This window comes from Aquarana catesbeiana, linkage group LG06, assembly GCF_042186555.1.
Source record: "Aquarana catesbeiana isolate 2022-GZ linkage group LG06, ASM4218655v1, whole genome shotgun sequence".
NCBI classification, from domain to species: Eukaryota; Metazoa; Chordata; class Amphibia; order Anura; family Ranidae; genus Aquarana; species Aquarana catesbeiana.
Window position 1 is genome coordinate 347724063 of NC_133329.1, and position 24462 is coordinate 347748524.

The 24462-nt window shown below is 44.2% G+C and overlaps 1 protein-coding gene across 1 annotated transcript in view; it reads right to left on the reverse strand.

Annotated features, from left to right (window-relative positions):
* LRP2 (LDL receptor related protein 2) overlaps positions 1-7549 on the reverse strand; it is a 375159-nt gene extending 367610 nt beyond the window's left edge. The window contains exon 1 of the mRNA XM_073634007.1: positions 7328-7549. Within this exon, the coding sequence (XP_073490108.1) occupies positions 7328-7415 (88 nt within the window). The 5' untranslated portion in view covers positions 7416-7549. The remainder of the gene's footprint in view (positions 1-7327) is intronic.
* Between the last annotated feature and the right edge of the window lie 16913 nt (positions 7550-24462).

A 24462-nucleotide genomic window follows, 5' to 3' on the forward strand; every position in this document is an offset into this window, starting at 1 on the left:
GTATTAACACACACACACACCCACACAGCTTGAACTGGATGGACTATTGTATTTATTTAAAAGAAACTTTTGGGATTTTTTTTTTTTTTTTTGCTAATCATACGCATCTGTCCCCCGCCGGCTCTAACACAGAGAACCGAGCAATCTAACACCGCAGATCGCTCAGGTTCTCACAGTTTCCTGAGCAAAGAGCTGCTGACTGTCAGTCACCGCTCTCTGCCCCCCCCATGCTCACTAGAGTGCTGGGCCATGGAAGGGGCGGGAGTGGCCAGCTCAGGCTCCTCTCAGTGAATCGCTGAGAGGCCAAGCCAGATGCTAGTCCAAGCAAGTGAAAGGAGCCCGACCATATAGTGCAGGCATGTCCAAAGTCCGGCCCGCGGGCCATTTGCGGCCCGCGTTCCGGTTTGATGTGGCCCCCACTTGGAATTTACATATACATCCATCTGTGGCCCCCCCAAGCTCGAGCGTGTTATGTTTTTTTTGCTGTGAATATATCTTCTTTAGCTGAACAAATCCCAGAGCGCCGCGCTCATTGTTAGGATGAGCCGGGGGGGTGTGTGGCTGGGCGTGTTCAGAAATCAATGTGCCAGAGCCGCTATGAAGCTGACAGCGCGCAGAGCCAATTACAAGCACTGTGACTATTCCCGATCTCTGCATCTGAAGTCCGCAGATCGGGGAAATGTCATAGTGCCTGTGATTGGCGGTGGCGCTGCGCGCTGTCAGCTTTCTTCCTTGCAGGCTCGAGCACATTGACTTTTAACAATGAGCGCGGCGCTCGGGGATTTGTTCAGCTAAAGAAGATAGGTATATTCACAGCAAAAAAATAAAACATGCTCGAGCTTGGGGGCCACAGATGGATATACTCGGGGGGGCACAGATGGATATATATGTAAATTTCAAGTGGGGGCCACATCAAACCGGAACGCGGTTCCTTTCAGTCAGTGAGAGGCACTGGTGGATTAGGCTGGCTAAAGAAAAGATTATTATTTAAAAAAAATAATAAACGCTCAAGCTCATCCTTACCCCGAGAGGTGCTTGGGGATTGGTCAGAGGCTAAAGAAGAGATATATATAATTTTTTTTTTTTAACATGACACGCCTGAGCTCATTGTTACCCTGAACATTGCATCAATGTTACGAAATTAATAGTATTCCATTTGCAATAAACTTTGCATAACATATTTCATTTGCATTTAATTTTAATGGTTCAAAAAAAGTCAGGCAAAATGGGCGGCCCTCACGCATGTTCACTTCATGAAATCTGGCCCTCTTTGAAAAAAGTTTGGGCACCCCTGATATAGTGGCAATCCTTTCCACGCCTGGACCGGCTCTCTGATGTCAGCCGACATTGGGCTTCAGCTCATTGTCTGCTGAAAACGGGTCACAGGAGTGCAAAATGAACTGCACTCCTGTGATCCACAGGAGAAGTACAGCCAAACGAGCTTTGGTTGTACTTCTCCTTTAACCTTACCAACTTACCAATGTAATTATGTGACTTTGAATTTAGATCCATCTATGGGCAAGCTGGTTGTGACGAAGTCGAACTATCGATAGACATCGATACAACAGCCTGTTCACTGCCATCAGCTATAGCTGCAAACAGTGATAATTGTATTCTGACGGTGGAGAAACACCCCCCGCTGTCAGAACACAATAGCTCAGCGAGAGGGATTCCCCCATCAACACTGACTGTGTTGATGGGGAAATCATGTCAATGTCATTCCTTAAAGTGTAACTCCACTTTTGTTGAGAAAAAAACATTCCCCTCTGGGTGATCTCTGTACATTGCAAGGATTATAACAAACTTTGTTGCAGATTTCTACCTTTTGTTAGGCTGCTTTCACACTGGGGTGGCAGATCCGTTAGCGGTAAAGCGGCACTAGTTTTAGCAGCACTTTACCGCTGTTTAGGCGGCGCTTTTTGGCCGCAAGCGAGCCGCTTTTAACCCCAAAGAAGGGTTAAAAACACCCGTGATGCGGTGCTTCCAAATTGCTTTTCAGACACTTCAGAAGCGCTGCCCATTCATTCCAATGGGCAGGGGTGGTGTAGGAGCGATGTATACAGCGCTCCTAAACCGCCCCAAAGATGCTGCTCGCAGGACTTTTTTTCCTGTCCCGCAAGCGCACCACCCCAGGGTGAAAGAACTTGAGCTTTCACACTTGGGAGGCATGAGAGGCAGTTTTCAGGCGCTATTTTTAGTAGTAGAACGCCTGAAAACCACCTCAGTGTGAAAGTAGCCTTATTCTGAAAAAAATCCCTGTGTGTTTGTCTGTGCCTCTGTGCCGAGTGGGTCTAATGGGAGTGGTTTCATAAATATCAGCTGTGGCACCTGCAGAGCACTAATGAGGAAAGTTGCAGGGCCTGTATCCCTTTAGAAGTGTTCCTATTGGGACATAGGTGTGCACAGTCTATTGCATTAGGGTGTGAACCCCAAAGCTCAAACACATTGCGTGTGTGTGCATGTGTATATACAGTATACTGACGGTGTCAGCAGAGCAATGGACGGTGTCAGTAGGGCAGAGGACAGCATCAGTAGTTTTTATTTTTATTATTTTTTTAGGAGCCCCGTTGTGGGGCTTTGGTGAAATATCAGGGGTCTAAACAGGGGAAATCTGCACCACACAGGGTGATTAGGGTGTGCCCAGGCACACCTGGCACACCCTGTGCGCACGCCTATGTATTGGGAGTATCTTACCAAAAATTACATTTTTGTTGCAGGGGATTCCTGAAATCTGACTTGTATCTTAGTGTAGACTTCTGGGAAAATTGGTAAGCCAATCACACAAGCAGGAAATAGTGTTTCTGGGGGGCGTTCTCTATACATTCTGTGTACAGAACCACTCCAGGTAGCCATATTGCATTACATTTTCAGAAAATTACAGCGGCTGCAGATTAAAATGGAAAAGTCATTTTTAATAACTTTCAATTACAATATGACTTGTGTTGCAATTCTACACGCTATATTATTTTTTCTTTATTTGCTTTTTTTTTCTCTGTGAAAGTGGAGTTATCCTTTACATTAAATTACATTATCTATAGCCAGCCAGTTACAGAAGTATGCCGGTCACCACACTGCCTTTAAGAAGCAGAGAGCTGCTGGTCTCAGCAGATAATGGTAGGTCATGCTGGGCCCCGTAGTTCCTCGCCGGCTGTAGCAGGTGGCTTATTTCTATAAGCAAGGTTTTGTGGCTGGGCATTCCTAGCAGCACTTGATGTATAATTACTTACTTGATTCCCTATAAGGAGCTTACACTAGGAGTTGAGAAAAGAAAGCTGATTACAATGTGAATATGTCTATGCAAGTGCACAGGAACTGCACATACGTGGGCCAGGAAATCAATTTCTGCCGCGCAGTTAATCAGCCGTCAACAATAGGCATTCATTTTCATTGTATGTCAATTAAGTTGTTCACAGGACAAGGGGGGGAGGACTGGTAGAGGAAAAAAAAGAATTTCCCGGCAGCACAGTAAGGGGAAGACTCCATCACAGATAGATTAGGGCCATAGTCCTTGCACTCCTTTAGATTGTCTGCTGGTCACATGCTAGCGCCGGTCGCTAGGCAACCGCAAAGCCCAGGGAAAAAAGTTCTTTCTAAACTTGCAAGCTGTGGCTGAGAGAGGCTTTGTGCTGCTGGCGGTCCCAACATCTGTTCAAGGGGAGACTGGCAGCTTTCTGACTGGGGGGCGAAGGAATCTTCCCGGCCAGAACGTCAGACCCAGGACTCAAGTGCTCTACGGCTACTATTCTCAGCCAGGGCTAAAAAAGACGACTTGTTCTTAAAGTAGATGTAAATTCCAACTCAATGACACGCTGGGTTTGTTCACACCACGACGCACATAAAAACGCACTGATAATGCATGCACGTTGATGCACACATACACAAGGGTTTTTGTAACACATTGCACACTTAACTGCGTTTTTAAATGCACTTGTTCATGTTAAGGCCACATCATGGGTCAAAATTCGAACATCAGTTTTTTTTTATGTATTTTGACAAGTTGAGACACATTGACCTGCATTTTTTGCATTGCATGCTGCATTTTAATGCAATGCACTCGTATGGTGTAAACAGGGCACACAGAAAACGATTGTGTTCTCAGTGTCCTTGCACTGAGCCTGCTTTAATCAATGCAGAACAACGCATGAGCACTTAGGCTCCATTCACACTTGTGTAACTCCAAAGTTGTGTGACTTCTGAGTGCAACTTCGATGCAGCTTTGATGCAACATTGGATGGGTGTGACTTTGGCTTTGACCAATGATAATGGACAACTGTTGCACAACTGTCACATGTATTTAATTCAGGTGAGACTTTCATGTGACTTTAGAGGGGTTACATTGCAGTCTACGGCACTCAAGTCACATTAAAGTCGGATCGAAGTAGTGCAGGAACCTTTTTAAAGTTGCTCCGCTTTTAAGTTGCACATATTTGAACGCTTGTCATTGAAAAACATAGGGTGCGACTTTTTATGCCACTTTAGAATCCAAAGTCGCATGACAAGTTATACAAGTGTGTTGCTAAAGGCCCATTCACACCAGCAGCTTGGTTATAACGCAGCCACTGGTATGCGGTGAGAAGGCTGCAGTGTTCATGCGCTGGAAACAGCACATCACATGGCAACCATTTTATTTTTATCTAGTGAGATGACACAACGTGATATTTCATTCAGTTCTATCAGCCACAGTGTGGTTGCTGCGCACAACACTGCACTAAAAAAAAAAGTACTGCATGCTGTCCTTTTTTTTAACACATGTGACCACATTGCAGTGGTGTGAACTGAGCTGATTATAAATTAAATAAAATAAATTGCTTTGTCTTGCATGGGGCACAGTCCCAATGGACCTGGTGGTCCTAAAGCACTGTAAAAAAATAATCAACTGCTATATTATTGTGTTTTTTTTTTAAATACTGCTTTCACCTTTTTTACATTCTTTGTAGTATCACCATACAGTATTGCTGATCTCTTGCAGCCTCTTTGCAACCACTTTCTGTCTACTTGTATTCCAGTAATGACTGCATGGCATTTCTCAGGTTGGATTTTCTGATGGTGACATGCCTGTGTAATGAGTTCCAAAACAGTTGGTTGGTTGTAGTCCACCATAAAACTGGAGGACAACACAGGAACAAAACTCTGAGACAGGGACAGAGCATTGTCACCCTACAACACCAAGTGCCTGAACAAGGACCTTCATGGCAGGACGACCAGCTGCAGATTTTGAAATATCTGACTTTTGAAGGACTTTAACACTTATGCCGCGTACACACGGTCGGACTTTTCGTCTACAAAAGTCCGACAGCCTGTCCGACAGACTTCCGGCGGACTTTCGGCAGACTTGCAGCAGACTTTCTAACGAACGGACTTGCCTACACACGACCACACAAAAGTCCGACGGATTCGTACGTGATGACGTACACCGGACTAAAATAAGGAAGTTCATAGCCAGTAGCCAATAGCTGCCCTAGCATGGGTTTTTGTCCGTCGGACTAGCATACAGACGAGCGGATTTCGGGGTCCGTCGTAGTTACGACGTAAAGATTTGAAGCATGTTTCAAATCTAAAGTCCGTCGGATTTGAGGCTGAAAAAGTCTGCTGAAAGTCCGGAGAAGCCCACACACGATCGGATTACCAGCCAGCTTTAGTCCGTCGGCGTCCGTTGGACTTTTGTAGACGAAAAGTCCGACCGTGTGTACGCGGCATTAGAAGCTTATATGTAATTTTAGTGATTGACATACACTCCAAGGAGGGATTGCTGACTATTTTTGGAACAAGCAAGCATAGATACATTACACTGGTTATTCCACTGATAACATTGCTTGTATTGGACTCACCAAAAACTGATAAATTATTCTTTGGTAAATGCTGATGAGAAAAATCCCCCAGAAGTATTTTATTACTCACTTCTGCTGCTGCTGCAACATCAGGGAACCATTGCATTTGCATTCTCTATATTAATAAATAAATGGTAATGCCAACAAGAGACCTTTGTGATGGACACAACAGATGTGCAGAGATGGGTACCCACCATCCAGGTTCCCCCGAGACACAAAAGACAAATGAGGACTATGATTTGTCGGCATCAGCCAAAACTGAGATATCACTTTTGGGTGGACTGTGGTAATTTTCGCTGTAACTTGTATCCATACACAGTGCTACCAATAGCTACCTTTCCCATGCTGCCACTACATGCTCCTAAGGATTTGCTGAGCTCCCCCTCAAGTTAGCTGGGCTCAATTCACACATTCAGGGAGTAGAAAGTGACATTACTAACTAGTCTGCAAAAATACACACATCTAACAGTTTGCTGGCTACAGTATATAATCACATATACATACGTTCAAAACATATTCCCATGATTAAGTATATAAATAATAAATAAAAATAAAACTATAATATAAAAATAATAATATAATTAAACATATAATATATCTATATATATAGATATCTTTATAGATATCTATATCTATATAGATATATATCTATATCTATATACATCTATCTATCTATCTATCTATTTATATATATATATATATATATATATATATATATATATATATACAGTATTATATTAATAATGTAATTAAATATAATACACACACACACACAAATTATATATATATATATATATATATATATATATATATATATATATATATATATATATATATATATATATATTATATAAATGTATATATTATATGTATATAATATAATGTATATTCTTATAATTAAGTATACAATAAATATATAAATATGTAATTAAATATATAATAAAATAAAATATAATAACTTGAATCGAATCGAATAGTATTAATAACATATATATATATATATATATATATATATATATATATATAATATATATATATAATACATGTTATATGCAGAGTACCAGCTTGCAACCAGAATTATATAATTAAAGTTCTATGAAAAACGTGACAACGATTGTAAGTTAGTAAAGTGCACTTTTGTACACAAAGTTAGAACTTATACTGACCAATTGGTGATCATATTTTATTCTGCACTTTTATGTGTCAGCATGCATAAATATTAGAAAAACTACAACAAAGTTGTACTGTGATCTACACTAAAAAAAAAATAAACAACACGATTAATAGTAACAACAAATCCAGTAAATCCTAGACAACATAATTTGCTGTTGTCTGGCACTTTGTAAACAAGAAAAAAATGACAAAAATAAAAAAAAAGTACAATACATAAAATGTATAAGAAGCACATTGAGGAGACAAATAATAAACAGTGCCTGATGAGATGCAGCTCTGGCAGTGTCCTGATGGCTGGGTCAGATGGCATTATTGTGCAGTCTTACCCTGGCTGTTGGTGGTGTGAATGCAGAAAGTGAGGACCAGTCCCAGGATGATGAGAAGAGCTCTCTGCATGGTGCTCCAATCTCCCATCTCTGTCTCATGGAGGGCAGTGGACCAGCCTGCAAACAGAGAGCTGGCCCAAGTGACACTGATGAGAATTTCCCCTTAAGTAGCCAAGTAGATGTCTTTTTTTCTTATCCAGCTAGTTGTAGAAGAAAGGCGTGTCTTCCAGCTGAGGCTACACACTCCCCCCTCCAGACATCACATAAGCTCTTTAGATCTCCCAGCCAGGGAACCAGCATAACTGCACAACTTGTATAACAGGCAGCTAGCACATCTAAGAAAGATTTAATGTGCTAAAAATAATTTAAAAAAAAAGAAAGAAACAATGCACATAGTAATAAATACAAGTTTTTTTCTGATATATTTAGTTCTTGCATTTGCATGTTGAATTTTAGAAATTTTGATAAAGGGGCTGATCATTGGGTCTGGTTCGCACCTTTGCGGTTTTACATGCTCTTTGGAACATACAAAAATGTACGTATATTAAAGCTACATGGGGGGAATTTATCAAAACTGGAGCAGACAGAATCTGGAGCAGCTATGTATGGCAACCAATCAGTTTAGTTAAAGGGAACTAAACATGACATATCGTAAAGCACTGTGCAAATTGTTGGCGCTATATAAATCCTGTAAAATAATAACATAATTATAATTAAAAGGAAAAAACTGTGGGCAGGCATACTCTTTATTGCAGAAGAAACATGCAGTGTCCTCTCTGCAATAAAACAAATGTGCCTGCCAGCTCGCAATCTTCTTTGGAAACCGCAAGCGCAGCCCAATTTACTTTGCAGCACAGTGCCTGTCTGCTGGGATGACAGCGCTCTTGCGCATGTGCGGGAGTGACACCATTCCTCCCCGACCAATCAAGATGGTCAAAGTCAGTCCTTGGAAAAAGCTGGGGAGAAGATGCTGGGGCCAGCGAGGGACCTCATGGAGGCAAGAAGGGAAGGGGGAGACTTAATTGAAAACTTTTAATACATCAAGGGGGTGAAAAATGGTCAGGAGGGCAGTTTTTTCAATATGAAACCAAAATCAAGAACACGGGGACATGACCTCAAACTCACTGTAGGAAAGTTCAAAACTAATCTTAGAAAGTGTGATTTTACTGAAAGGGCAGTTGATGCTTGGAATAAACTTCCAGCAGAGGTAGTGAGACAGTCAACAGTAAATTACTTCAAACATGCTTGGGACAAACATAGACCTATAGTCAGACAATAAAGAAAACAAAAAAGAACAAAAAAAAAAAACAAACAAAAAAACAAACAAAAAACAAAAGCCCAAAAAAATAGGCAGACTCGATGGATTACTCTGTCTTTTTCTGCCATCACTCTTCTATGTTTCTATTTCTAAGCTTTGAATATACAAAACAGAAGCTGATTGGATGTCATGCACAACTGCTCCGGATTCTGTTCCAGTTTTGATAAATACCCTCCATTGAATCCAATGGCCCGTTCACATCTGTGCGCTGCGATGCAGTGTGCTTGTAAAAATGGGGCATGTCTGACCTGATGGAGATCCTCATCTAGTATCTTGCCTTCTTTTCCATAGCCTCAGTGGCATTTGATGGGTCATGGACTGTTTCGAACTCCAAGCCCCATAAATGGGTTTTGTTTCCCTAATTATATAGGTGACGGTAGATAAAAAAACATTACTCTTCACCCAAAGGGGACCGAGATCATTCTTGTTCTTAAAGAGGTTGTAAACCTCTCTGTGTAAGTTGTACCTATAGGTAAGCCTAGAATAAGGCTTACCAATAGGTACTGTAAATATCTCCTAAACGTGCGCTGCTTTGGAGATATTTACTGTATACTGCACCAATGACATCATCGGTGCTTGCATTCTGAAGGAACAGCCGCCCGTGCCGTTTTATCAGCAGCGTGACCAGCGGCTCCCGCCCGCAAGAGCAGGAGTGATGTCAAGCGGCTCTGGCCAGTCACACAGCTGGGGGGACAATATGGACTTTGTTTGTAGGTAAGTGTCACATAATGTGCTAGTATGTGATGCATACTAGCACATTATGCCTTTACTTTAGCACATTATGCCTTTACAGGGAAGAAGAAAGGAAGAAAAACCCACCAGGGTTTACTTCCTCTTTAATAGCATGTTGTTCAATATGATTACATTTGCGCTGGAGGACTTATTTTCTGTATTTTGTATCTAATGTATTCCATTTGGATTACTAATCCAGTTGTATTTCTCTACTGGAAAATTAATAAACAGATTGAAAGACAAAATTGAGGCATGTCTGTTTGTTTTATGCATTTTCATGGTCCATTGAAGCCTATAAAAGTGCATGAAAACGCACATATAGTACATGCTGCCATTGTGGACTCCATTGTGGACAAAAATTATAATTGCTTGTCTGTTATGGTAATCCTCAGTCTTTCATACTTTTTGAGATGCTGACTTGGGACAAGTAGTAGGAGAACCTGAGTAATGTCAGAAGACTTATCTAATCTGCCTGTTCTAGGTCAGCAACTCAAAGTATTAAAGCCAGAGGGCCAGCATGACAACCAGGCAACTAGCATCTTCAGAATCAGAGATCCATTGTACCAACCTCCAGGTTTCCTAAAAATTTAAGTCAATTTTTAGTGAGGCCACCCAGCGAAGATCTTAGTGGGAAAGAGGTAAATGTGTTTCTAGTCAAGGACTTCTATTAAAAGTGCACTTAGACTTTATCAAGTGGATGTATTTTGTTTTAGCCAAGTTGTAGAAGCAAGGCATGTCTTCCAGCTAAGGCAATACACTCTCTCCAGCCACTGCTATTCTCCTGAGGAAAATGTTAATTGCTTGGCTGTTATACTGAATGAATGGCTTCAGTACTTTCTAGGTTACTGACCTGGAACAAATGAGAAAACTCAGAATTAAAGCAGAAGTCTTAATAAAAAAACACATTCTGCATTAGTGACTTAAAGTACTGAAACTGGAGGCTCACCATAACAACCGGGCAATTCACATTTGCAGAATGACAATCAGATGTCAGCAATGGCAGACTCCATGGTTCTCTCTGGAAAGGTTTCCTTTAAATATAATAGCATATTTTATTCAATTTTTCTGAGTTATAAAAGTGAAATTATACTTACAGAAAATACATTTTTATTACTAGCTGTGCAGCCACAGCAAGTGTTAAGCTATCCACAAACATTGTAATCCGATTGTCCAATCCATCCATTTATTCAACATTCCGAGACTTTCAAAAGCTAGTCACACAGTTATCAAAATTTACCAACATCCTTGTAGTGTCGGGGTCTACAGGACATAAAGTGGATTGATGGTTTGGGGTTCTTTCATACAGGCTTTCCAATCAGGTCCACCTGTCTGAAGCTCCATGCAGCGCTATGGACAGGTTGATGTAAATGAACTTGCGTTCATTTACATCCACCTACCCCCGACTCTGTTTAGGTCTAAAAAATAAATTACAAAAAAGACTTTGTCCTTTTCTATTTCTCCAGACCCAAAAGTGATCAGAGGTAGCCTGATGTAAACACATATCTGGCCACCCATAGAGCCACCGTGGGTTGGGCTGTGTAAATGCGGACACAAACCGAATGGAACTCATTCCTTGCTAAGCAGAGCAAAGCGGCTCCATGTGAAAAGAATCCAGAACTTCTTCATTTCCTCCTCACTTTCAATAATTTGTGATAAACAGGGCACGTTAATTGCATCTCAAGAGCACTGTTCTATGCACACTACAAATCACATAGCCCATAGTTGCTAGTCTCAGAAGCAAGCAAGAGAGGGTGGCTACATTCCTACATAGAGTGCGAAAATAAATAATAATCTGGAGTTTTGGAGGAGGCTGAGAGCAATATAATGTACTTTTCTGGGTTACAGGATATCTGTGGTCATACCTCCCAACTTTTGAACTTCAGAATGAGGGACACTTGAGGGAGGAAGTGACCTGCATTGCGCATAGCATGCCATGGCAAAATTTGGGGGGTGGCCAAACTCTTAGCAGTGGGAGGGGCTTAAGGGCAAGAGATGCTCTGTGTACTAACTGCAGGATTAAAGAGTGCGCTATGTACTGAGTGCAGGGCTGAGGAGTGCTCTGTGTACTGAGTGTAGGGTTGAGGGGTATGTTATGTACATAGTGCAGGGTTTTAAAGGTAAGCTATGTACTGAGTGCAGGGTTGAGAGGTGCACTACATACTGAGAGCAGGGTTGAGGGGTGTGCTACATACTGAGTGCAGAGTTGAGAGGTGTGATACGTACTGAGTACAAGGTTGAGAGGTGCGCTACGTACTAAGTGCAAGTTTGAGAGGTGCGCTATGTACTGAGTGCAGAGTTGAGAGGTGCACTACGTACTGAGTGCAGAGTTGAGAGGTGCAATACGTACTGAATGCAGGGTTGAGAGGTGCACTACATACTGATTGCAGGGTTGAGAAGTGCGGTATGTACTGGGTGCAGAGTTGAAAGGTGTCCTATGTACTGAGTGCAGGGTTGAGAGGTGCGCTACGTACTGAGTGCAGAGTTGAGAGGTGCGATACATACTGAGTGCAGGGTTGAGAGGTGCACAACATACGTAGTGCAGGGTTGAGTGGTGCGCTACGTACTGAGTGTAGGGTTGAGAGGTGCGCTGAGTGCAGGGTTGAGGGGTGCGCTATGTACTGGGTGCATGGTTGAGGGGTGTGCTACATACAGAGTGCAGGGTTGAGGGGCTCATCCCCCTTTCTCCATTCATCTTTCCCACCCCAGCAGACTGCACGGATATGCTGGATATATATAATAAGGTGCTTCTGCCATGGAGCTGACAGCGGCCGTGACCCCTGTAGTTTCCCTGCCCCCTCCCTTGTCTGCTCTGCTCTTAAGTTGTGCAGTGCCCGGGGGGGGGGGGGGGGGGGGTGAAGGGGTTCTGTGCGGCTGCTGAGTGAGTAGCACTGTCACTTGTAAATCCGGAAGCAGGGTTTCTGTATTTACAAGTGACAGTAGTGAGCAAGGAGAAAGGTGAGCAGTGCCAGAGAAGGCAGAACTTTCTGGCTGAAAAAAAGCCCTGCTGGTGCCCTCGCTAGCATGCCCCAGCACTGCAAGTAGCAGTAGCCAAGTGCTGGAACTCAGCCTTGATTGGTCCCAGCAAATCCGGGATAGTTGGGAGGTATGTCTATGGTCACAGCATACATTTTCATTTTAGGACATCAGCATTGTAATATCATTACAAACAATAGTTATGTTTGACAATCCAATATAAGCTTACTTAAAAAAAAAAAAAACACCTTTCATGTTGTGAGTTCTGCCTGATTTCTGGCTGTCTCTTTACACAATTTCTTGTATTCCCAGCATGTTTTGAAGCTTCTCCTCTGTTGTTTACTTTCATTTTCTAAGGACTACATATCCCATGGTACCTTGCTGCCTGCAAGTGGTGATTCCTGTACTGACTCCACCCCCTGAAACTCATCCTCTCAGCACCTCTGTAGTTCAGAAGGCAGGCTCTGTGAAATGTGTGACACAGCAGTGCCTACTCATAGGGCGTAGTGACTATGTGTCACGGGATTCAAGGAAATAAATAAGTGCGGGAGCTTCACAAAGTAAGTTTACTAACTTCAGGATCCACCAATGGGAGTAGGCTGTAAATCAGTCCTGGGACAAGGTCATCTAGAGCCCAGGGTGAACATGCCAAAATGTGCCCCCCCCCGACAAAAAAAATGTATGTCAGCAAAAAACCCTCCCAAAAAAATGAGCACTAATCTGCATGCTTACCCATTTAGCATATATTCCCCCAGTATAGACAGGTGTGTGGCTTTCCTAATCAAGTCCAATCAGTATAATCAAACACAGCTGAACTCAAATGAAGGTGTAGAACCATCTCAAGGATGATCAGAAGAAATGGACAGCACCTGAGTTAAATATATGAGTGTCACAGTAAAGGGTCTGAATACTTAGGACCGTGTGATATTTCAGTTTTTCTTTTTTAATAAATCTGCAAAAATGTCAACAATTCTGTGTTTTTCTGTCAATATGGGGTGCTGTGTGTACATTAATGAGGAAAAAAATGAACTTAAATTATTTTAGCAAATGGATGCAATATAACAAAGAGGGAAAAATTTAGGGGGGTCTGAATACTTTCCGTCCCCACTGTATATTATTTTATATTTTAAACATAGATATGCTTTAAGAATACATACTTCAATATAATTTTTTAAAACATAGCTAAAGCGGTAGTAAACCACGGACTTTAAAAAAATAAATAAATCAATCCCCTGCAAGGCAATGGCAAATGTGCTAGTATGCATCTCATACTAGTACATTATGAAATACTTACCTTAAAACTAAGCCCTCCAGCGGTGCACTGTCATCACTGACGGGGCTTCCATCTTCCCCCAGTCTTCCTTTCGGGTTTGCAGGCTCCAGCTGTTTGAATGGCCCGCCACATGCACCTGTGATGCCACCAGCTGCATCCCGTGTAAATATCTCCTAAACAGTGCAAGTTTAGGAGATATTCACTACACCTACAGGTAAGTCTTATTATAGGCTTACCTGTAGACAGAAGTTTAAAAGTGAACTTTACTTCCACTTTAATATGTTTTATTCTGATATGGCTGCAAAAGTGACATCACACCAATACGATTTGTCGTGTGATTTGACAGTTCAAAATCGCATGACAAGTCGCACCTTATTTTCAGCAATGGAACCATTCAAACTATTGGGACTCAAGTCACCGCAACTTCGAAAAATGTTCCTGTAATACTTTTCATTGCGACTTGCATTGACTTCTGTTAAAGGAAGATGCAAGCCGCAATAAAATCGCCAATCCAAATCGCACTGATCTGTGGCTTTGAAGTCGCACTGAAGTAGCATGATTTCTAAGCTGCGCTGGTGTGTACCGGGGCTTAAGAAAGAAGGAATTAGATTGGTCTGGATGTTTCCTTTGGCTGTTAAATTAAGGTTTAAAGTGACTAATACACTGTGGAGTTTTTTAATCCATTCCAGTCTAATCTAAAATAGTATAAAAAAGGATTATCATCCGAAATGACTTTTTCTTTGTGATTTTTTTTTTTTTTTATTGAAAATGTGTTTTTTGTTCCAATCAATTATTTATATCACATCAAAAATAACCCATTATTAAAAATGACCTTTGAGCGCTTAGTGTGGGAAAGACAAAGAGTTGCAGAGTGTGTAGAAATCTCTACAGATGATTAATCCATGTTCAGGGCTCCTTAGGGAATTGGAATGACACAGCAAGAGGGTCAAGACACAAGAAGCATTTAGGGGCAATTAGAATATTCAATGAGTTTTGGCACTTTAAGAATAACAAAGAAGAGGGGGACACACACTCTGCCTAACTCCCCCAACTAGTCTAAGCCATCAGCTCTTCCCTCTCTCTCCCCTATGTCTCCTGTCAGTTGAAGAGCACAGAGCTTGATAAATTCCTTGCACTCAAGGGTTTTCCTATTGTTCTGTGCTTTGTTTCACCGTTTCCAACCTAGTGGAATTCTTGTCGTGGTTTCACAGCGAGGATCATTCTAACTAAACGTCACCAGCTGAGTTGTTTTGTAGAACCGAATCTCTGAAGTTGTTTTAATCCAAAAAAACAAGGCTGAAACTGAAGGGAGATGGGGGACAGGGAAGCCTGCTGGATACCTCTTGCACCTAACTACTAGATGAAAAGGGTTTAACACTTCTTTGTACATCCAGCTTACATTGTTGTCTAATGAACAAACTCTGATGTTTATGTAATGGCTCGGTTTTTATAAAGGGCTCATCTCTGCTGTTTGCAACATACAGGGGAAAATACAAAAACATTCATTAGTACAACTCTAAATTCCTGTTTGTGCTCAACACTTATTTGTGCAAGTGATTATTTTAAATGCATCTATTGTAAAAGAAAAATAAGGATTGGTCTACATGAATCAACATTGACTGCCTGTGCAGGCATGCAGGGGCCCCTGAGATTCTGAGGACCATTACAAACAGGGGCTGCCTTTGCTTGGATTGGACCTGTGTAGCTGGACACCAGCCAGGGCACATATAGTAAATTGGGCCAGCTTCAGGGCTTACTACATGGATCTCCACTTGATATTGCCCATACAGTTTTAGCTGCATGAGAATTAGGTGTTCCCCCTTGTTTCCTGTTTAAAATAAAGAACCAGCAGTGGGCTCTTCTTCCAATGAACACCAATAGGAGGCCCTTCTCCTACTAAATACCAATGTAATGAGGCCCTTCTCCCACTGAGTACCAATGTAAGGAGTTTTTTCCCCCACTGAACAACATTAATAGAAAGCCCTTCTCCCATGGAATATAAGTGTAAGCAGGCCCTTCTTCCACTGAACACCTATAATTAGAGGCCCTTGTCCCACTGAACACCAGTGTAGCACCCTCTAGTTAGGTAGGTGCTAGAGTGAGGATTTTTCTGGAGAGTAGGAAAATCTAGGCAGGCCTAGCTGGTGGCTAGGCCTGTTTGTTTTCATTCTGGGCTGGGAGTGGCCTACGGCAGGGCTGGGTGACTCATAGGTAGCATCACTGTCACCTCCCTTCTAGAAAGTGCTGGAAGGAGAGAAAGGGAGGAGAGGTGGAGCTGCCTGGGGTATATTAAGGAGCCTTGACCAATCCCCAACTCAGATTGGCAGAGGGCAGCCCTCCTTAAATACCTGGGGTCAGCCAAGCTGGGGAGGAGTTGTCGGGAGGAAGAGCTGGAGTGAGAGAGTGTGGAGGCTGTCGGGGATGGGGAGCTCCCCAGTCTTGGAGAGGGAGTGACCCTGGGCCAGGGCTCGGGTGCATCCAGGAGGAGTGAAGAGATCCTGGAAGGAGAGGCACATGAGAGAGCAAGGAGAGGACAGCAGGAAAGAACTCTTCTAAGAGTCTCCAGGGAGGACAACTGGTCACAGCCAAGAGGGCTGGTGAGTGAGCACAGACCGGAGTACTGGGGAGGCACGCCTGGGAGAAATGAGAGATTGCAGTTTGAGATGGGTGCAGAATAGGGATGAGCCAAACACCCCCCGGTTCGGTTCGCACCAGAGCCTGCGAACGGACCGAAAATTCGCACGAACGTTAGAACCCCATTGACGTCTATGGGACTCGAACGTTCGAAATCAAAGTGCTCATTTTAAAGGCTAATTTGCATGTTATTGTCCTAAAAAGGGTTTGGGGACCCGGGTCCTGCCCCAGGGGACATGTATCAATGCAAAAAAAACTTTTAAAAACGACTGTTTTTTCGGGAGCAGTGATTTTAATGATGCTTAAAGTAAAAAAAAAAAGAAGTTAAATATTCCTTTAAATATCGTACCTGGGGGGTGTCTATAGTATGCCTGTAAAGTGGCACATGTTTCCCATGCTTAGAACAGTCCCTGCACAAAATGTCATTTTTAAAGGAAAAAAAGTCATTTAAAACTGCTTAATATGGATGGGTACCCCCCAGTCCATTACCAGGCCCTTTGGGTCTTGTATGGATATTAAGGGGAACCCCGCACCCAAATTAAAAAAGGAAACAGCAGTATACAGGCTCTGTACTCTGAACAGCAGTATACAGGCGGTGCAAACAAGACAGGGACTGTAGGTTTGTTGTTAAGTAGAATCTGTTTGTAATTTTGAACGGGTACATTTTTAATGTGTTTAGCTCCAGCCAAAAAATCATTTTTAAGCTTTTTGGAAAACATAGGGAAGGGTTATCACCCCTGTGACATTTGTTTTGCTGTCTGTCCTCCTCTTCAGAAGATTTCACCTCACTTTTTGTCCCAATGACAAATGTTTTTTGAAAATTTGGGTTTTTTTGTGGAACAAGGATTGGAAAGCATCAATGGAAAGGAGAAATGTTTTTCCCATATTAACTCTTACAGGAGAGAATTTCCCCTCCTAGGGGTAGATTTCATCTCACTTCCTGTTGTCTCCTTCCGTTTGCAAGTAGGAGTCGTTTGTAAGTTAGATGTTTGAAAGTAGGGGCCTGCCCTATATACTCAGCAGAAATTTGGGCCTTAGGTGTTGTTGTGGCCACAACACTGTAAGCCCTCACAGGGCCCTGCTGTGAAATATTAGATCAAGAATTGTAATTACATGCCCCTGTTGAACAGGGGCAGAAAAATTGGGCCTTTGGTGGTGGTGCCACAACACTGTAAGTCCTCACTCGCTCTTGGTGGGTGCAGAAACGGGCCCTGCTGTGAAATATTAGATCAAGAATTGTAATTACATGCCCCTGTTGAACAAGGGCAGAAAAATTGGGTCTTTGGTGGTGGTGGTGGTGCTGGTGCCACAACACTGTAAGTCCTCACTCGCTCTTGGTGGGCGCAGAAATGGGCCCTGCTGTGAAATATTAGATCAAGAATTGTAATTACATGCCCCTGTTGAACAGGGGCTGAAAAATTAGGCCTTAGGCACTGGTGCTGGTGCCACAACACTGCAACCCCTCACAGATACTCTAGTTGGAACGCAGGAACGAGCCCTGCTACAAAGTATTACATCAAAAATTGTAATTACATGCCCCTGTTAAACAGGGGCTGAAAAAGTAGGCCTTAGGCACTGGTGCCACAACACTGCAACCCCTCACAGATACTCTAGTTGGAACGCAGGAACAAGCCCTGCTGCAAAGTATTGCATCAAAAATTGTAATTACATGCCCCTGTTAAACAGGGGCTGAAAAATTAGGCCTTAGGCACTGGTGGTGGCGCCCAGAACCAAAAATGTTCTTACAAGCTATCAGCGTGATCATTGAGGAGGAAGAGGATAATTACTCAGGATAGTCACTCAGCATCAGCATAGGCAGTCTTTGAAGGGATCTGAGATTTCAAAAAAAATTATTCGGTTACATCAGCATCAGGTGCTTGGTAGCTGGTGGTGATCCAAGACTGATTCATTTTTATGAAGGTCAGTCGATCGACCGAGTCGGTGGACAGACGCACCCTGTGATCGGTTACAAAGCCTCCAGCAGCACTGAATGTGCGTTCCGAAAGAACGCTGGATGCAGGACAGGCCAGTAGCTCAATTGCATACTGTGCAAGCTCTGGCCAGTGATCCATCCTCAAGACCCAGTAACCCAGAGGATTTTCGGTGGGAAAGGTGTCCAAGTCAGATCTTGCCCCTAGGTATTCCTGCACCATGTAAAACAGACGCTGGCGATGGTTGCTGGAACTGATCATACCTTGGGACTGCGGACCAAAAAATTGTCTGAACGCATCAGTCAGACGGCCACCTTCTCCACCGCTCCTTCTTTGACTGACCGAAGCCTCAGCAACACGTTGTCCAGAAACAGGAGTTTGTAACCTCCCAGTCTCTGGGAACGCATTGCACAGACCTTTCTGCAAGGCCTCCCGAAGATGTTTCATCCTCTGCTCCCTCTGCGATGGCAAGATAAGGTCCGCAACCTTACCCTTGTAACGTGGATCAAGGAGGGTTGCCAGCCAGTATTGGTCCTTCTCCTTGATACCACGAATACGAGGATCCTTACGCAGGCTTTGCAGGATCAGGGAGGCCATGCAGCGTAGGTTTGCTGAGGCATTCGGTCCGGAGTCCTCTGGGTCACTAAGGACGACATGGTCCACAGCTACCTCCTCCCAGCCACGTACAAGTCCATGTGTTTCTTGGGACTGATCCCTTAAAGACTGCTGCTGATGCTGAGTGCCAGGCTCCACCTCCATACTGACACAATCTTCCTCCTCCTCCTCCTCCTCTTCCTCGTCCTCTTCCTGTGTGATCGGCGGGCACGCAGGAACACTGTCTGGATAAAGGGGGCCTTGAGAGCTAAGAAAGTCCTCCTCTTCCTGCCTCTGTTATGCCTCAAGTGCCCTTTCCATTATTCCATGCAGCGTGTGCTCCAACAGGTGGACAAGGGGGACAGTGTCACTGATGCATGCACTGTCACTGCTCACCATCCTCGTTACCTCCTCAAATGGTGACAGGACAGTGCATGCATCCTTGATCATGGCCCACTGGCGTGGGGAAAAAAAAAACAAGCTCCCCTGACCCTGTCCTGGTGCCATAGTCACACAGGTACTCATTGATGGCCCTCTGCTGCGTGTGCAGCCGCTGCAGCATGGCCAACGTTGAGTTCCACCTGGTGGGCATGTCATAGATTAGGCGGTTCTTGGGCAGGTTAAACTTCTTTTGGAGGTCCGCCAGCCGAGCACTGGCATTATATGACCAGCGGAAATGCACGCAGACTTTCCTGGCCTGCCTCAGGACATCCTGTAAGCCCGGGTACCTGCCCAAGAACCGCTGCACCACCAAGTTAAGGACGTGAGCCAAACAGGGCACATGGGTCATTTGTCCCTGTCGGAGGGCAGAGAGGAGGTTGGTGCCATTGTCGCAAACCACCATTCCTGCCTTAAGTTGACGTGGCGTCAACTACCTCTGAACCTGCCACTGCAGAGCTGACAGAACCTCTGCCCCAGTGTGGCTCCTGTCCCCCAAGCACACCAGCTCAAGTACCGCATGGCATCTTTTGGCCTGCGTATTGCGTAGCCCCTTGAACAGCTACGGAGCACCGCTGGTTCCGAGGACAAAGCACAGGAAGAGGCCATGGAAGAAGAAGAAGAGGAGGGGGTGGAGGAGAGAGGTGTGTCACAATCATTAGTAGTGGCATTTTGGAGGCGTGGTGGCGGAACAACCTCCAACACTACTGCACCTTGTCCTGCATCCTTCCCAGCTGCCAGAAGAGTCACCCAATGCGCCGTGAAACTTAGGTAACGTCCCTGTCCATGCCTGCTGGACCATGAGTCAGCGGTAATATGCACCTTACCGCTGACCGCCCTGTCCAGCGAGGCATGGATATTGCCTTCCACATGCCGGTAGAGAGCCGGAATCGCCTTCCGTGAGAAAAAGTGGCGTTTGGGTACCTGCCACTGAGGAACCGCACATTCCACAAACTCACGGAAGGGGGCAGAGTCTACCAACTGAAAAGGCAGCAGTTGAAGTGCTAGCAATTTTGCCAAGCTAGCATTCAACCACTGGGCATGTGGATGGCTGGGAGCAAACTTCTTTCGGCGGTGCAGCAGCTGGGACAGGGAAATTTGCCTGGTACAATCTGACGTAGGTGTACCGAAAGCAGATTGCCCACAAGTACTTGGCTGTGACACACCTAATTCTACACCTTCATTCCTCTCAGAGCAGGTCTCAGAGAGGACTGAAGGTATAGTGGGGTTGGAGATCTCAGCTGATGAGGAGCAAGGAGAGGTCCTCTTTGTTCTTTGGTGTGGGCCTTTAGATACGCTTGCCAATGAACTGCATGGCAGGTTAACATATGTCTGGTCAAGCATGTGGTACCCAAGCGGGAGATGTTTTGGCCACGCGAGATATGCAAATAGCAGCGGTGCGATCTGATGCACTCGTCTCAAAAAAGGCCCACACCAAAGAACTTTTTGAATAACGCGCAGAGACTGCAGCGTCCTGCACATGTGGAGCTTTGGGGTGTGATGCAGTCAGTGTGCTGCCCTTAGGCTGGCCCCTGTCCTGCCTCGGTGATGTGCCGCCTCCTCCTCCTCTCTCCTATCAGGCACCCACGTTGAGTCAGTGACCTCATCATCCCCTCCCTCCTCATCACTGGAGCAAACCTGGCAGTATGCTGCAGCAGGGGGGAGCATGACTGCCAGATTGCTGTCCTTCTTGGGCACCCCCTCTGTCCGTGCTCACGTTACTGCCTTCATCGAGCTCACTATCATCATCAGAGCCTTCCAAACGCTGGGCATCCTCCTTTTAGCATGTACCCAACACTGTGGTCAAACAGTTCGAGGGACTCCTCAGGAGGACATGGTGGGGCTAGGGAAGGAGTCACTGATGACATTGAGCCGAGGCAAGAGGCCGCTGCTTTGCCAGACAAAGTACCCTGAGCATGGGTGAGAGAGGATGAGGAGGATGAGGACGGCTTGGTCATCCACTCGACCTAGTCTTCCGCAGGTTACGGCTCAACACGGCCAGCAGCCGAAAAAAAGGCCAAGCGTGTCCCACGGCCACGTGCTGATGAGGATGCACCGTCTCCACGACCAGCACTAGACACAGAGCCTGCTTGCCCTCTTTTATTGGCTTGTGACTGTCTGCCTCTCCTTCTTGGCCTTCCAGACATACTAATGGCCTGTAGCTGCACTAAGCTGGGATATATATATATATATATGTACTGATACTGCAGCTAGCAAAATCAACTGCCTGCCTGTAGTATGAGAACACCACCAACCTTCTACAGGTAGCTTTAGCTGAACACTGTGCAGAGCTCCCAAAAAAATAACTTGTAGGTTTAGCTGAACACTGTGAGGAGGACGCACCACACTAACTTGTAGTTTTAGCTGAACACTGTGAGCAGGATGCACTACACTAACTTGTAGCTTTAGATGAACACTGTGAGCAGGACGCACTACACTAACTTGTAGTTTTAGATGAACACTGTGCAGAGGTCTCACTACACTAACTTGTAGTTTTAGCTGAACACTGTGAGCAGGACACACTACACTAACTTGTAGCTTTAGATGAACACTGTGCAGAGCTCGCAAAAAATAACTTGTAGGTTTAGCTGAACACTGTGAGGAGGACGCACCATACTAACTTGTAGTTTTAGCTGAACACTGTGAGCAGGATGCACTACACTAACTTGTAGCTTTAGATGAACACTGTGCAGAGGTCTCACTACACTAACTTGTAGTTTTAGCTGAACACTGTGAGCAGGACGCACTACACTAACTGTAAATAGTCTAGCTGCCTGACTGTGGTACTAATAGGATCAAAAGAACACCAGCAATTTTCTTCAGGTAGCTGTAAATACTGTAACAAGACAAGCCTGCCTGTCAGTAGGAAGATAACAGGAACGGATCTAGTTAAACTGAATACAGTGTATATATATATATATATATATATATATATATATATATGCAACACCTGGGATGCATATATATACACAATACACTGTAAGTGCAGCTAACTCACTGATTGTCCTGCCTAATCTAGCTAACTCAAATGAAATGACACTGTCTCTCTGCCTAACTATGTATCTCAACGCCGGAACACACACTACACAGTGCCGCCGTGCAGGCAGCCTTATATAGTATGGGGCGTGTTCTAAACCCCCTGAGCCATAATTGGCTGGCTTTGGCCAATTACAGCTCTCTCTACCGACGACGCTGTGATTGGCCAAACATGCGGGTCATAGTGCATGCTTGGCCAATCATCAGCCACCAATGCACTGCGATGCCGCAGTGAATTATGGGCCATGACGCACCACACGAATTTGGCGCGAACGGCCCATAACGTTCAGAATTCAACGAACGATCAACAGCCGATGTTCGAGTCGAACATGGGTTCGACTCGAACACGAAGCTCATCCCTAGTGCAGAACCAGAAGAGAGGACTGTGGAAAGGGTAGTGGAGAGAGGTCTATGCAGCCAGGCTGGCTGGCAGGGCCTGAAGAGAGCTATCAGGGATTGGTAGCTGAACAGAGGACATTTAGCACCTGAACTATTTCTACACCACAGGGCAGTCCCTGCCCGCAAAAGGCAGTTCATTGAGGCCTGGCTGAATTAGTGTCAGGCCTAACCATGCGGTGCTAACTAGTCTGGAGGAGTAACAGTCTGCAGCAAGGGAAGTGCTGGTGGAGTTAAGGCCCATACACACGATAGGACTTTTTGACAACAAACGTGCAAATTAGCTGTTTTAAGGCAACATGCTACCGTGCGTACGCTCCATCGGACAAACTTTTTCTGTTTTCATCAGACAAATGTTGGCTGTGCAAACAGACAAACTTTCCGGCAACAAAAGTCCTATGGTGCAAAGTCTATAGGACTTTAGTCCAAAGTACAAACACGCATGCTCAGAACCAGTGCAAAAGATCAGACAAAAATACAGAAGTTGACCAAAGGGTGGTGGTAAAGAGCTGAAAAACCACATGATTTGGTGAAAGTTGGCTGAAAAAGTTCTGCCGTGTGTATGCTTAATTAGTTTACGGGCGACGCCCTTTGTACAAAAATCCACGGGAAAGTTTGTACAAAGTCCTATCGTGTGTATGGGCCTTAACAGTCTGCAGCAAGTGAAGTGCTGGAGGAGTAATGGTGTGCATTGAAGTGCTGGAGGAGTGAAGTATTATGCCCTGTACACACGATAGGATTTTCCGACAACAAAACCTTGGATTTTTTTCCAAAGGATGTTGCCTCAAACTTGTCTTGCATACACACGGTCACACGTATGTTGTCGGAAATTCCGAACGTCAAGAACGCAGTGACGTACAACACATACGATGAGCCGAGAAAAATTAAGTTCAATAGCCAGTGTGGCTCTTCTGCTTGATTCCGAGCATGCGTGGACTTTTGTGCGTCTGACTTATGTACACAACAAACAACAAAACTTGTTTTCAGAAAATTTGAGAACCCACCCTCAAATATTTGTTGTCAGAAATTCCGACAACAAATGTTCTATGGAGCATACACACGGTCGGACTTTCCGACAACAAGCTCACATCCAACATTTGTTGTCGGAAAATCCTATTGTATGTACAGGGCATTAGAGGTCTTAAGCAAGAGTAAGTGCTGGAGAGAAGACTGGAGTGTATATACTGGAGAGTACAGTATCTCACAAAATTGAGTAAACCCCTTACATTTATGTACATTTTTTATTATATCTTTTCATGTGACAACACTGAAGAAATTACACTTTGCTACAATGTAAAGTAGTGAGTGTACAGCTTGTATAGTGTAAATTTGTTGTCCCCTCAAAATAACTCAACACCTAGCCATTAATATCTAAACCGCTGGCAACAAAAGTGAGTACACCCCTAAGTGAAAATGTCCAAATTGGGCCCAATTAGCCATTTTCCCTCCCCAGGGTCATGTGACTCGTTAGTGTTACAAGGTCTCAGTTGTGAATGGGGAGCAGTTGTGTTAAATTTGGTGTTATCACTCTCACTCTCTCATACTGGTCACTAGAAGTTCAACATGGCATCTCATGGCAAAGAACTCTCTGAGGATCTGAAAAAAAGAAATGTTGCTCTACATACTGATGGCCTAGGCTATAAGAAGATTGCCAAGACCCTCCACTCAGAACAGACCTCATCAAAAAGTTGAGTGCACATGCTCAGCATCATATCCAGAGGTTGTCTTTGGGAAATAGACTTATGAGTGTTGCCAGCATTGCTGCAGAGGTTGAGGGGGTGGGGGGTCAGCCTGTCAGTGCTCAGATCAT